This window comes from Fringilla coelebs, assembly GCF_963513975.1.
Source record: "Fringilla coelebs genome assembly, chromosome: Z".
In the NCBI taxonomy this organism is placed as follows: domain Eukaryota; kingdom Metazoa; phylum Chordata; class Aves; order Passeriformes; family Fringillidae; genus Fringilla; species Fringilla coelebs.
In genome coordinates this window covers 3,430,754-3,446,548 of record NC_140031.1, presented here as the reverse complement: position 1 = coordinate 3,446,548, position 15,795 = coordinate 3,430,754, and the positions used below count along the sequence as shown (strand labels likewise).

The 15,795-nt window shown below is 43.8% G+C and overlaps 1 protein-coding gene across 2 annotated transcripts in view; it reads left to right on the top strand.

The window, feature by feature from the left end:
• SETBP1 (SET binding protein 1) overlaps positions 1 to 15,795 on the top strand; it is a 264,672-nt gene that overhangs the window by 175,305 nt on the left and 73,572 nt on the right. For both annotated transcript variants that reach the window (XM_084225792.1, XM_084225791.1), the window contains one exon: positions 6,658 to 10,135. In XM_084225792.1, coding sequence (XP_084081918.1) covers positions 6,658 to 10,135 — 3,478 coding nt within the window. The remainder of the gene's footprint in view (positions 1 to 6,657; positions 10,136 to 15,795) is intronic.

Here is a 15,795-nt window from a genome sequence, read left to right as displayed (position 1 = left end):
ATTTGACAAAAAAAAAAATCCTCAATCCCTCCATGTGGAAAATAGAAGTGTCTGCAAAGCAGCAAAAGATTGAAACAGTGTGCAAATTATTCCCTTTAAAGCTGGTAGCAAAATGAATTTGGAATAACTTTGGAATTTCTGAATTATTTAGAAAATCAAGACGCTTTACCAGGAATGCATGAAAAATTACAATTCAACAACCATGTGAGCATCTTTGTACTGTTCAGTAATCTCTGCATTGATTTGTCTTTTCCTTGGATAAGTGCTTTAGACAAGGTATTCTCAAAGCAATCATGATGCCAAAGCCTGAACTGCAGCTTCTCTGTATTGACACAATCGCACAAACACACTCCACAGTCTGGGATGTTTTGTTTGGTGAATGGATACAAAGAGGTGCTGCCTGGCTTTTAATTAACCCACTCCCACCCCATGCTGTGTTGTGCCCTCATGGGCATTTTTGCATTCCTGCCTCTCTTTGTACATCAAATGAATGTCCAGGGGTTGGAACTAGATTATCTTTAAGGTCCCTTCTTACCCAAACCATTCTCTGATTCTGTGATCCACACTCCTGTGAGTGTGATGGTTGTTTGGGCTTTGTGCTCTTTGGGACCCAGGGAGCTGTGGAAGGAATAAACACTGGGAAGTCATAAATTTGCAGCAATACTTTGGAAAATGCCCTATTCTGGAACCATAGAAATTTTATGTTGCTCATGTGTTTTCTCTCGGTGTATCACTCTTAATTAAAGCCCTGCCTCAGTTTTGAGCTAGATTCAGTGTTCCTCAGCAGACTCCCCTGTTTGTGGTTTCAGCAAGTGGCTTTTTCTGGTTTGTATCCCTCATCCATGGCCAGAGTCACTGAGGACCTGAAGAAATTCCCAAGGCCATTTCAGAGCCTTGCAGTTATGAACTGGCTGGACTTGATCACAGGCTCCTCACACCTCATGTCCATGACTGCTCAACCTGCAAGTCATCAGCCCAAAGTTATATTTGCCTGAGCCCGCTGTCTCCTCCGCTTGGCATCTTTTATTTACAGAGTAATTCTGCCCTGGGAAAGCTCAGTGCACTCACCAAAAGACATGAAATATCCCTAACCTGTAGCTCTGATTAGAGCCTGCAATTGAGCAGGTTACAGCCGTCCCATTGGGACACAAGGGGAAATGCTCTATTTTGAGCAAAAGTATGAGCTGAGCCAGGATTATTTATTCATGTGTTGGAGCTAGAAATCTCAGTTTTTTCTTTCTTTCAAAGGGTTTTTTCTTCTCTAGTAGCATGTGTTCATGCATGTCTAGGAAGCAGAAAGTAAAGAGAAAGCTTTTGCAAGGGGAACAAATAATTTGGAGATTCTCCAGTTTTTAGGAGCTCAGGACAAGAACAGAGAATGATTTTTCAGAATGCCTATTGCATTTTCAGTCAGTGCCTGCAGATTTATTCGTTCAGCCTGGAACATCTCAGGCTGACAGTTTGCTAGACTCCAAAGTTCTGGTATAAGGATTGTCTGGAGTACTTTTGGGTATAAACCCAAGTTAAGCAGCTCTGAATTCAGCCCTGCCTTCCCTCTGAGCCGGCTGGGTGCAAGGAAGGTCTGCCCTGCATGCAGCACCTCTGCCACAGCAAACTGCTGTTCCTGAGCTAAAACCCTCCTCTGCATGCTTAGGAGACAGCACCAGGGGATCCAGCACCTTTCCAGCCCAGGAGGAAACACACAGCAAGTGCCCCCATGCATCACAGGTTCACCCCATGGATTTCCAATGAGATGCCAGATCCTAGGTGGCAAAATTGACAGCAAAAAATGTTTACAAGTTCCTAGACCACACAGAGGTTTTATGTGATGTTTTGATTCGTTCAGATTTGCTCTTGCTGGTGAGGCAGGGGTGGCCCTGAGATAAAAGAAAGCACTTCCCAATACCCTGTTTTAAGTGACATTATGTGTTTAGGGAAGACTTTCCTGCTTTTCTTTTCTCTTTTCTTTTTCTTTTTTTTTTTTTCAATTTTCTTTCCATCCCTATGAAGGAGATAACAAAGGATGGCATGTCCTCAGAGCACACTGATGTGTCACTGTGGATGCCAATCCCCACAGACGCTCCTGATGTTATTAATTTTTAAAACAAACTTGCTGATTGAGGTTCTGACTGCCTTTAAATTGTCTCTACAAGGAGACTGTGTACTAATTAACCCACAGAAACAATCAATGATGTACCTTTTTCAAGTTTCAGGGTGATTAGAATATGAAAATGAAGAGCACAATGGTGCAGATGTTTTAAAATCACAGCAGACAGCAATTAGTGACATGGGAACCAGCTGCTTATCTCTCCAGATAAAGCCTCTTAATAGGGAATTACACTTGAGGAGCCATTACACAGATGGATCTGCGAATGATTTAAAGAGGGGGCGTTGTAGTATTAACTTTGATTTGCAAGCCAGATTCTTGACAAGCTTTATGTGTGTTACCTCCTAAAAAAGGTGCATTTGGAGTAGGAGGGAACCATCCCTTTAAGCACTCAGAATTTTTTTTTCAGGCGTTGTATTTTCTAAATATATATTTCATCATAGTTTTTTAAGGTTGTTTTTTTTAATTTGGAATTTTTTTTTAATAATCATTGTTATTATATTACCAGGCCATTGATTTTGTTGTTGTCATCTGCCCCCAGTTTTTGCATTTGGAATTGAAGCAGCATGTGAGGAAAAGTATGCAGACGGAAGCATCCTAAAAGATGCTGATAGATTCTGCTGCTGGGTACTACTTGCAGAGCAGGGTGCTGCCCCTCCTGGGATGGCACAGCATCATCTCCTCAGCTGTGAGGGCTGGATACCAGAATAAAACTCTTTTGGGGACTAATCACGTCTGCAGGTGCAGGGTTGCACAGGAGTGGAGGGACAGCATAAAACTCACAGCATAAAACTTCTTGTCTGTGACCAGTGCCACCAGTGTGTGGGGTCTGTCCTGCTCACAGGTCTGCCCACCACTGCCAAAGCTGAGGCCTGAAACTCACAAGTTTGTCATTCAAATCTTATTCCACTAATAAAAGGATTGAAATCTTATTCTTACAGTCTAAGGTTAAGACATGTGCTGGATCAGGGTACTCAAGCATTTTTGCAGTTACAAAAGCTATCATCTTCTTTTTGTGTATTTTATTTTCTTTAAAGGAAAGTTGGGATTTTTTTTAACCTACTAAAAACACCCAGTAAATTGTATATGAGGAGAAATATTGACATAGTATTCTGAGTCGTAGTAAAATTACATGAGTTAATTTACATTTCTACTTCCACAAAAGAAGAAGGAGCAGACTCTCAGTGCAGAATGGTTGGCTGTGGAAGAAAATCCCCTTTAATGATAGGGCAAATGACAGGCAGAGGCCAGCACTGAAGTTTGAAGCACTTTTAGGGTCTTATAAACCAAAAAGTAAACAAAGATAAATCCTTCTGTTTTCCTAAAAAAAAAGCCCACTGTTCTTGATGCTGGTCTCGGCTGGCTGCCACAGGAACTCTATTTGAGCCAACAGCCCCACGGAGCTGGAGTGTATTACATACTTACTGACAAATAAAGTAAGGAATTTGGGTGAAAGGTACCAAGATATCAGTTTCTTAAGATTCCCTTACCATCCTGACAGGTTTGAAATCTCTGTCATCTTAGCAGAGTCTTGGCTTAGCTGAGCTAGGCCTTATTGGCTTTTTGGGATGGTGCTCAGACAGCAGGGAAAATTGAAGCCTAAGCATTAGGACCAATGGGATCAAACAGCAACCCAGATGAATACATGGGGAATAAAATACACTTGGCCACGTTACTTTCAACTGATTTAGTAGTGCTTTTAGGTAAACAGCCCCCACATATCCATTTCAGCCCCTGAAACCCAACCTGCTGCAGCAAAATTGTCTCCAGTCACTGTGCTGCAGAGGAATTATTTTTGGGTGGTATGGATGTGTCTGGCAAGGCAGAGCCAATAAATGTTTCGCTGGAAGAGGTTTCATGAGGAAACCCAGCAGAATGCAATGTGCTAGGGCAGATATATAGTTCTGACATCCTGCTTAGGAAATGGAGTCCCCTGATCCTGTGGACCGGTCATTTTCTGAAGGCCTGTTGAAATTGGAGTGCTTGTCTGTGTGATTAAATGCCTCCAGAGCTGGCACCTTTGATGACATGGGCATATCTTCCTCATGAATTTTAAGATGGATGTGGTGGTGGCCTGTGCTGCTGGAGCAGTGACAGGGCTATCATTAGGGATGTGCTGGGAGTTGCATCATCACTGTGTAATGTACAGGCCAAGGAAATGGGGCTGGAGGAGCCAAGCCATATATCAGCATTCATGGCTGATCTATAGCTGGCCTCTCCATTCTGAGCCCTTATTAACTGCCTTAAAATACAGATCAGAGATTATGGCTCCTTCTAGACCATGGATCTCCATGTGTGTGATAGATATGGAGAGACTAGGATGTTGCCAGAGTGCCATGGGTTTTTTGTTTCCTGCTGTAACCCTCCTTCTTATTTTTATCTTTATTTTTTTTTTTTACCTCTTCCAAACGAAATGTTTCAGGTCGTTCAGTTTCGCGGCTCAGCACTCGGGAGTAACGTGGGTATAAGAGGCTGGTTTGGCTGCAGCCAGCCAGCTGGGATCTGTTCAGGAACAGCCTGGCCCTGCCCCAGTGTGGCTGGGACAGACCTCAGCCCAGCATTTCCAGGGCTTCTTCCCATCACGAGTTCTGGTACCTGGCGGAGATGAAGTTTTATGTGAGGCTGGGGTGATGCACAGCCATCTCCCCCTGGGACATCACCAAGGCATGGCCTGCCCACCTCCTTGTGCCAGGACACCCAGCCTAGTGGGAGAAACCCAAGTGGCCCAGGAAAAACCTCAGGAGCTTTGGGATCAGTTTCAAATAATTTAAATAAAACAGGCTGCAAAACTCCAGGGCTGGTGCTGCTGGTTTCCCCTCCCTGGAGGGGAAGATGTGGACGTGGATGGGCCCCCTGTTCTGAAGGAGGGCATCAGTGTGGGTTGTGTCCTCTGTGTGCTGCACAGGTCGTGTGTGGGAGGCCACTGTGAGGAAGAGGAGGAGAAGGATTCATTCCCCAAGGGCTGTTTATGCTTTCAGCTCTTTTCTCAGGCTGAGGAAACCGGGTGTCGCTCACCCACGACATCTGCAGCTCCACCACAGCTGCATGCTTTCGTTCTCTCAGTCCACAATTCCTGGAAATCTCTGTTTTCCCTGAGCATGGCTGGTCCATGTGTGTGACAGCTGAACTATCCACAGGATTTAAGACTCCCTGATTGCTGCTCAGACAATGGACCAGAACAACTTCATCATTATTGCCTATTCCAGAAAAGCCACATGTCTATATTTATATGGGCATGAAAGATAGCTCAGCATCAATTTGTCAATAATGTGCATGTTTAGTGGCCACTAAATAATGTGCCCTGGGCTTGGGGTTGTCTTTTCAAACTTCTCTGAAGTTGCTCACAACTAGGGACACCTAATTTTCCCAACTCAGAGCCCTCTTATTCCCTTTTGCCTGCTTGCCCCAAAATTTGCGTTGCAAACACCCCAAAAGGAGATCTAATGGGCTACTGATAGAAGCTTAATTGTAACAGGGTGTTTGTAGGAACAAGACACACAGTATTTATTATCTACTTTTCTTTCCTTGGTTTTGTTTTTATTTTCAGTCTCATCATTTATTTGGCATTCACAGCAGTGTCAGTAGTTTGTACAAAAGCAGTTGTACGGTCTGACCCGGAGCTTTACAAAATTTAAAAAAAACAAAAAAAAAACCAAATAAAAATCCCCAAACCGATCAACCAAAGAAAGTAAAAAACAAATAGATAGATACTTTTTCTTTAAAAGGAAAAAGTTACAGCTGAAGTAAACAGTTTTTTTTTTAGCTGGAGGCCCACCAAGAGAAAAACAGTAGAGTTTCTTTTGCTTTGTAAGAATCTTCAGCATAATTCTGCCCTTGCTGTAACCTCTGCGGCTTCAAGAGCTCCTGTCAGAGTAGAAATCATGTTGAAAATATCTCTCACCAACATTGCAAATAGCAGAGTTTTAAAATGGAAAGGGAGTAGTGCAAATCTTGAACCTGACAAGTGTGCCTCACACACTTGACGCTATGCATATGATTTTAAGCACTAAGTATGCAGGGATGGCTTCCATGTGGAAATTCAAGTAAATCTTTGCAGAATCTTCCTTCATAGGGAAGGGGACCCATGGGTTTTCCTCGTGTTTGTTACAACTTCCAAGATAATTTTGCAGTTTTCTTGTTTACAATAATGAGTTTAATTGCTGCTGTTGAGCCTCAAGTTCTGCGAGTGATTATTTTTCAGGAAAAAAGGCATTCTCACCAGGAGGTTGAGTTGCACCATTCATCCATTGAAAGGGGATATTTCACTTGTGTTTTAAATTAAAAATCAATAGAATGTGTTCCCTTAGTAATTTTGCATTTATAGAAATATTTCCACTGTTTTTAGAGTAGGGAAACCAAAAAAAACTTGTTTACTGTGCATGAAATCTAAATGCAAATTTGGCTCAAGTATAGGAAGATTTTAGAAAGGTTCCTAACTTACGAAGTCATTGTTGTTATTCACTGCATAAATAAAGAGCTGCAACCAGTGGTTATGAATGGGCTGCTAAACTAATTTTATTTTTTCCTGTTTATTTTCTGCTCCCTTCCAGGTTTATGACAGGCCACAAAAACATTCTGCTCTGCACTATGATCCGGGCCTCCAACAAGACTTCACCAGTGACACCTTAAAATCAAAACACCAGCAGAAAAGTAGCAACCAGCACCACGTTGACTGGTCAGTGAGCTCCGACACTGGACCCGCTTCTCAGAGCTGCTTCATCAACACAGAGCCCAGCAGAGAAGCAATTAGTGCCACCAAGGTCTCTGCTCTGGAGCCAGGAGTTTCCTACAGCAAATCCCAGGCCAAGAAGTCCTGCAGCAGCAGCAGCAGCAGCAGCTCCTGGGGGCAGCTGTCGGTCAGTAGTAAGGAGCTGGCGATTTGCAGCACAGTCCCGTCACCCAATGGCATCAGCACGGCCACCCAGCCCAGCAGTGCCTCCGAGTGCAATGGGCTTTTGCCTCTTGGAGATCCAGAGGGAGCTGTGCAGCTGGAGGCCCCCGATCAGCCCGCTGGAATTACGAAGAAGAAGTCCAGCAAAAAGGACTTGATGAGCCAAACCATGCAAACCACAGATATGGAGTGGGTAAAGAGTGCTCAGAAAGCATTTGACGGCAAATCCCATGACAGCATGGAAGGGAAAAAGGAGTCTTACTCGATGGACAGCATGTTGGATATGTCACCCTCGAAGCAGAATCCCGTTTCTGCCGGCACTTGTGAAAGTGACACCAATCACGTACGAATTACTATCCCAATAAAGTCTCCGACAACAGATGCGTCTGGCCACAAAAGGAAAAAGAGGCAATCCATTAAATCCTCCATAGAGAAAACTATCCAGGAGAAAAGCCTACCTTCCGTGCTTGCTTTGAGCAGTGAAATGGCAAACAGGACCAGCTCTCAACCAGAGGGGAGTAAAAAAGATCTTCGAGCCACAAAGCCAGGGAAAGTGATTGAAAATGAGTCCCCCTTAGTAGCAATTGACAGTGGTGTGTTCACAGACAAAGCATCCCCCAACAGTGCTGCCCGACCCAGAAAACCTCTACCCGTGACATCCACTCTCCTACCCACCAATCTTTCCACAGCTGGCAAGTTACCTGACATCCAGCACCCCAAACATGCGGCTAAGCGTCGGTGGACCTGCAGCAAACCTAAATCTATTCTTCGGGAGACCTCCCTGACGGCGTCTGATAAGCTGATGGTGGAGCCTCCTTCAGCCTATCCCATCACACCATCCAGCCCTCTGTATACCAACACAGACAGTCTTACTGTGATCACACCTGTCAAGAAAAAAAGAGGACGACCAAAGAAACAGCCTTTGCTCACTGTTGAAACCATTCACGAGGGGACCTCCACCAGCCCAGTGAGCCCAATCAATCGTGAATTTCCAGGAACAAAGAAAAGGAAGAGGAGAAGGAATCTGGCCAAGTTTGCCCAGATGGTTCCAGGAGAGGACAAGCCCATCAGTGAACTCAAATTTCACAAAAAGGTTGGGAAACTTGGGGTCTTGGATAAGAAGACCATCAAGACCATTAATAAAATGAAAACCCTCAAGAGGAAGAACATTCTCAATCAGATCTTGTCCTCCTGCTCCAGCAGCATAGCTCTGAAAGCAAAAGTCCAGCCACCATCTAGTGCTGGGCCGACCACCATTGATGCCAGGCTAGGGAAGCAGATCAATGTCAGCAAGAGGGGGACTATCTACATTGGTAAAAAACGGGGCAGAAAGCCAAGGGCAGAGCTGCAGCCTCAGCCGGAAGAACCTAAGACAGCCATCAAGCACTCAAGGCCTGTTTCCAGCCAGCCAGAAAACCCAGCAGTGCCTTCCAACCTGCAGTCACTTGTGGCATCGTCACCAGCAGCTATTCATCCGCTTTCAACACAATTAGTGGGGATCAACGGCAACCTCAGCCCTGCAAGCACTGAAACTAATTTTTCAGAGTTAAAAACTATGCCAAATCTTCAACCTATCAGTGCTCTTCCTACAAAAACCCAGAAAGGAATGCACAGTGGAACTTGGAAGCTGTCTCCACCCAGGCTAATGGCTAATTCACCTTCTCACCTCTGTGAAATAGGTTCTCTGAAAGAAGTCACGCTGTCGCCAGTGAGCGAGTCTCACAGTGAGGAAACCATACCGAGCGACAGTGGGATAGGTACAGACAACAACAGTACCTCTGACCAAGCCGAGAAAAGCTCAGAATCCCGCCGGAGATACTCCTTCGATTTCTGCACCCTGGACAATCCAGAGGCTATCCCATCTGACACCAGCACAAAGAACAGGCATGGTCACCGGCAGAAGCATCTCATTGTGGATAACTTTCTCTCTCATGAAAGTATTAAAAAGCCAAAGCACAAGAGGAAAAGGAAAAGCCTGCAGAACAGAGATGACCTCCAGTTTCTGGCAGACCTTGAGGAACTCATCAATAAGTTTCAAGTGTTCAGGATTTCCCATAGAAGTTATACATTTTATCATGAAAATCCATATCCCAGCATCTTCAGGATTAATTTTGATCACTACTACCCTGTGCCATATATCCAGTATGACCCATTGCTCTATCTTCGCAGGACCTCTGATATGAAGTCTAAGAAGAAGCGTGGTAGACCTGCCAAAACCAATGACACCATGACAAAGGTGCCTTTTTTACAAGGGTTCGGTTACCCTATTCCCAGTGGGAGTTACTATGCACCCTATGGAATGCCTTACACATCAATGCCTATGATGAATCTTGGTTACTACGGTCAGTATCCAGCTCCTTTGTACCTGTCTCACACGCTTGGAGCGGCTTCCCCATTTATGAGACCTACCGTGCCCCCACCCCAATTTCATGCAAGCTCTCATATGAAGATGTCCACCACTGCCAAACACAAAGCAAAACACGGAGTGCACCTACAAACCCCTGTGGGAATGGGCCTTGGAGACATGCAGTCCTCTTTGGCTCCTCCGAAGGTTGGAGGAACAAGCCTTTCAAGTGGCCGACTTCACAAAAGGAAACACAAACATAAGCACAAGCATAAGGATGAGCGGATATTGGGGACTCACGAAGATCTGAGCGGTCTCTTTGCCAGCAAGTCCACTGGCTTCTCCAGCCACACCATCAACGAGAGGCTGAGTGGCTCAGACAAAGACCTGTCCTTGCTCAACGAGAAGAGCAAGCATAAGGAGAAGCAGAAGCACCAGCATTGTGAAACTGGGCACAAAGGCTCAAAGAGTAACTTTGAAGTGGATACGCTGTCTACGCTGTCACTTTCTGACGCCCAGCAGTGGTCACAGAGTAAAGATAAAAGTGACTCAAGCAGTGATCCCATTGACTCTTGCACAAAGAGATACTCTGGTAATACTGAGAGTAATGGAAGGTCAGAGTCCCTGGACATGTTTGGTGAAATAAATTCCTCGAGTGAGAAGCGGGACAATGATGCAAGTGGGAATAAAAGAAGAAGCTTTGAAGGCTTTGGAACTTACAGGGAAAAGGACATTCAGCCCTTCAAGACAAATAGGAAGGACAGAAGTACTTTTGATTCTTCAGCCTCTTCAGGTAAGCTTTGTTTTACTCTATTTTACTTTGACTATTTACTGCACTTGAATTTCAATGCTGAACAAAGAGGGACTCACCATTTACAGCAAATACATTTATGAGATAATAACTTTTCTGCCTTTTGTAGCTGACTGTCATCTTTATCCAAACTTAGGGGTGATCAACAAGAAAGTTGGCCACATCTTAGTTGGCCAATGTTTTACAAGTCTTCGAGTTGTTACACAGTACTTTTATAAATATTTGAACTGCCTTTGCCTATTTCTCATGTTTTGTTGCACTTCTTCCTAAAATCTGACCATTGCATTCTGCAACAGCAGCAATTGCAATTTCTGTTGGAGAGCTGGTCATCCCTCTAATCAGTGTCTAACATCACATGATCAAAGTTACTGTCCAGCATTTGGGAAAAGAGCAGAGAGTCTCTGGTCTGGCCCAGAAAGTGACCAAAACCCATTTGTTGATGGGGTGGACCAGACAGGTGAGTCTGTGTCTCATTAATGTGTTCTACTGCTGATCCAGAGGCGTCCACCATGGTGATGTCTGGGCTGAATATTTAGAGATCCTGGGTACAGTTCTAATGTAAATCTGTCACTTCCAGTCCGCAGGTGTCATGTAAAATAAATATCCTGAGCATTGAGTGACTGTGGGAAGGGACTGGTGTCATGGAAACAAACCCTCTCCAATGGACTCTGAAGAGTTTTAGGTCTCATGACTTGGAAATATAAGCTGGGTAGATGAAGAGGGAGGAAGCTCCTTTCAGCTGCTAAGGACATCTGTTCCTCTCCTGCAGAGTGGGGAAAAAGGGAATCTGAATCTTGCCTGAGACTGAATTGTACTTTACAATAGGGAGCTGCTTTTGTGATGACACAGAGGCAGGTGTTTTGGTGCATTACAAATGAATTTAGCTTGGGAGCAAGCCCAGTGCTTCTACTCCATCAGATATTTATCACAAAGCAGATTTCACACTTAGCTCTGGAAAGGGGTGAGCTTTTCTGAACCAGCCAGTGGTGGATGAGATTCTGATGTGCTAAAAAAGGGCTTCAAAGAAAAATAGCTGCTCGCCTTCAAAATTAAAAGAAAATTAACTGAGAACACAGGAGCAGAGAATTTGTACAACTTACCAATGTAAGGATCTAAAGTTTTTTACTGACTTGTAACTGATTGAGTTCCAAGGACTGCTCATGCTTAAGCCACATAAACATTTCCAATTCCTTCACTGAGACCAGAATCTGAAATACAGTAGTGAAAAGCGGTCTGAAATGACAGATTATACCAAGAAACATTCCCATTCATGATATCATATTATATTAGACCAGCTGTGACATCAAAAAATGATACATCCAAAAATATAGGAAAAGAAATTTAAATAAGCTTCTGAACATCAGAGTTGCAACATGCCTGACAAGGAACAAAGGTATTCTCCACCAAGTGCTGCAGTGGCTATTTCATTAAGGAAGTAGGGTCCTGGCACATAGGATTAAAAGGCTTCAAAGTGTTTAGCAAGCTTATTTTTCAATTTTTTTTTTAAATGGAAGTTCACATTTTTCACAGTTTGTTAACAGCCTTTGCATTTGTAGCCTTTTTGCTCTTTGAACAGAAGATGTTTGCTAAATCTGTAATTTTCAATATAGTTCACTAAGGCATAGCAAACTGTCAAAATTCCCAACAGTGTTGAACTCAAATTGGTTTCCAAAGTAGGGGCATGATCCCCACCAGACTGATTTGAAGATGGAATTAGTAAAGAAAAAGTCGATTTCATGTCATTTTCCTTCAGTTTATTCCCCATGACAATAAAAGTATAAGATGGAGGGCTAGAACTTGTCATGGGAGTGCCATAACATTTGCAGTTTAAACTTTTTAAACTAGCTCTTGTTTAAACTGAAGTTAGTGTTTTTATTTATTTTTTGCTCTTCATGCTTACAGCCGCACAGCATTCCCTATGACCTAATCCATCACCTCTCAGATTATTAATCTATTTCTTCATTGTCATGCTATTATTTAGATGGAAAAATCATCAGCAGCTAGCTAAGCAGAGCCAGATAACCAGAGCCATACCTTGCACCACAAGGAAAAATACTAAAACTAAACAGCTCTGCCAAGAAAGGCCTGGAGCCAAGACTGCTCATTAAAGCCTAGAAACATCTGTCTGCTGATGAATGCCTAAGATCTCAGTGCAGCTTTTTTTCCTCTCTGCCTTTGACCTTCACTGGGATTCCCAGCAGAGGTCTGCACTTGAGTCTAGCCATAACTATTTAACCAGTTCACACAGAGGGAGGATTGCTCTCTTCCATGATAACCTTCACCTTCTTGCTCCTATCTCACCTTGCATTTCCCTGAGGAGGTTAAACAGGGATTGACTAATCAGGAAAATATAAGATAAAAGGAAGAAAAAAAAAGCCCTATGAGGACATATATGTCCATCCCAGGAGGCAACTTCCATAGCCTGATTCCTCTTTCCTTTCAGTATTTGTCATCTTTCACAACTTAAAAATAATACATACTAGAGATAAGAGGAGACATTCTGAATATTCTGATGGAAGCTGAAATTAGATTTATATCACAATTTTAGTGTTATCTCTGCTGCAGTGGCATTTTGGTGTGCTCAGTAGTGCCATTTGCAACTTCATTGCATTGTTCTGGAGATAAAATAGGCAGGAAAACCTACCCACACTCAGTGGATATATCTGTGATGAGAGGGATGAGAGATCCATTAATGGTTTTTTTGGCAATTCAGGCACTATAATTTGTTTCAGTGTGGTTTGCAGCTGCAGGTACCATTGTATTGTTGTTAATTTATGTTTTTGCCTCTGTTGTGACAGCTCTTAGCCATTTCTGAGAAGTTTGGTGCTCCTTGGTGATGAATAGTGGTCCTGCTTATGGGTGAAAACAGTCCTGTTGTACAATTTTTAAGCCTAGGTATTATTTTACTATCTAGAAAGATATAAGCCATAAAGGGAAGTGTTCTCCTTCATACCTTTTGGAGAAGCTGGTTGCAGTCCTGGCTCAAGAAAGGTGCCTGGCACAGGTTTCCCAGAGAAATTATGGATGTCCCGTTCCTGGAATTGTTCATGGACTTGGTTGAAGTTTCAGTACTGTTTCTGGTGGAAGGTGTCCCAGCTCAGCCCAGGAGGTTTGGAAATAGATGACCTTTAAAGGTCCCTTCCAACCAAACTATTCCATGATTCTGTGATTTGATGTGGAAATCTGTGCCTGAAGTGAGCAGACCCATTAAGGGAGGGTCACCAGTTACTTTGGTTGGTCACAACAAAAGTCCATTTCCTTCCTGCAGCAGCCTGGACCATCACTGGCCATTCTTAAGTGGAGACCTTGTGAGCTTTGAGCCAATGTACATCTTTTGGGACTACTGTGGGCTAAATGTGCAGTGTTAGTGCATATGGCTAATTTCCCAGTGGCCTGTTTCTACACCAGTGTTCTGGAGAAGCTGGTGTTCTCCTTCCTTCCATAACAACAAGCTAACAACTCTTCCTAACCACTCCTCATCTACTGTTGCATCCTGGTGCCTTTTTCTGAAATTGTTATTTTTGCTAAATTTCTTGTGCTCGTCCAACCCTCCTGCATTTAGAAAGACTAACTAATCAAAACTAATTTAACAGTGCTTTTTTATTTAGCTGAAGACTATTCCAGTGGCGTTAGCCTGGCCTACAGGCAAGAATACAGCACAAAGTGTTTCTGATCCTGCCTTGCCAAAGATACTTGGGCACATCTTAGACTGAGCTGTCAAGCTGTGTGCACCAAGCATTGGCTCAGCTGACTCCTTCCTTCCCACATTCAGAGGTACACCTCCACACACTTGCAAAACAGTCTTGGAGTCCCTCTGGAGGCACTGTGTGACCTGAGGCACCGTGCACAGCTGGATGGCTGAGCCCTTCATCTGATTTTCAGGAGTTAGTGAAGCCCCAGCTGAGGGACCCAGGGAGAGGTCACAGATTGGTGCTGCAGCTGGGCTGGGGAGACTGAGAGCAGAGCTGTTTTAAAGAGGCCCTCGTGGCAAACTCCACATCTCCTTGTCGTGTGTCTGCTTGTTTCCTCCTGCTGGAGAAGAGACTTCCATTGCTGATGAGCAGCCTCAACGCCATAGCTCATCCCGCAGAAAAAAAGATTGTTTATCTCTTACCTCTTTCCTGAGGTGGAATGGTGAGGAAAAGCACATTTGACCTTTTAAGATGCATGGATAAGATGGCAATTTGCGTGTACAACCTGCCAGATTATGTCCTAGGTACAGTCACTGCAGGCCAGGATGTAGCTGGAGGTGAAGCAGAGGTTGAGAGGAGCTATATGCAGGGCTACACTTTGTTTTTCTTTGTAGTGAGACTAATCAAGGCCTGTGCTACTTTACTGTCGCACTGTTTATGCCTCCCTGTTGTTTTTTTTAAACAATGATTATATGAACAAAGATTGCCTTGCTTGTGTATTGGGTGTCATGGCTCAAAAATCAGCTAGGAAGTGCATTGGTTTTATCAGATACAGCACAGACACCACTCATAGTATATTTTCAGGAATATAAAGTTAATCATATGCAGTAATCATCAGTCTCTGAATGCAGGATAGCTAGCATGAAAAACACGCTTTATAAATTAATGCTTAACTTACCTACAAGTCTCCCAGGCTTCCCCTCCCTTCAACATCCAGCAGTGCTATTTAGCTGAATTTCTTCTGACTTGAATTTCTGGCTTGACCTTTCCTCCTCACATGTTTTGTGCAGGGCTGGTTTCACTCTTGAAGGAATCAGTATCAGCTTTAGCCCCGATCAGTCACAGTTTTACAATGAGAAGGGATCAATACCTCAGTAGTGGATAAGCATATTTGTTCTAAATCTATGTGGCAGATGTAGGCAAATAGTGTTAGCCAATTGCCTTATTAATTAAACTTTGCTGATTTTTCATATGATAATACCTTCCACAAATATCATTTTACATAGGCCTGGAATCCCAATGTTGGTTCATTGTTCTCCAGTGAATGCACTATTTCAGAGAGAGTGTGAACAGTAGGACCACACAGTTTGACCCACTGGTTTGGGTCCCTTATGGCAAGAAGGGTGTTGAGGTGCTGGAGCATGTCCAGAGAAAGGCAACAGACCTGGAGAAGTGTCTGGAGCACAAATCAGATGAGGAGGGGCTGAGGGAGATGGGGAAAGGGGCTCAACCTGGAGAAAAGGAGGCTTGGGGGGGACCTTGTAGCTCTGCACAACTCCTGACAGGAGGGGCAGCCAGGTGGGGGTTGTTCTTCTCTCAGGTAACAAGCAATAGGAAAAGAGGAAATGGCCTCAAGTTGCTTGAGAGGATGTTTAGATTGGATATTATGGGAGACTTCTTCACTGAAAATGTTTTAAAGAATCGAAACAGGCTGCCCAGTGAAGTGGTGGAGTCATTGTCCCTGGAAGTGTCCAAAAACATGCAAAAGGGGTGATTTAGTGATGGGCCTTGTCAGTGCTGGGGGAATTGTTGGACCTGGTATCTTAGTGGCTTTCTCCAGCTTTAATGCTTCTGTGTTTCTATGAACATCATGTGTGATGAACATTCTCTCACCTGACCAGCTCAAAGACATAAAATTAATGCCTGTTTCTGGCTGGGTCTTGCATATATACCTGTGGATGAACCTTTGCACACTGAAACAAGAGAGGAGAAGGGAATGTCAGGTGATGC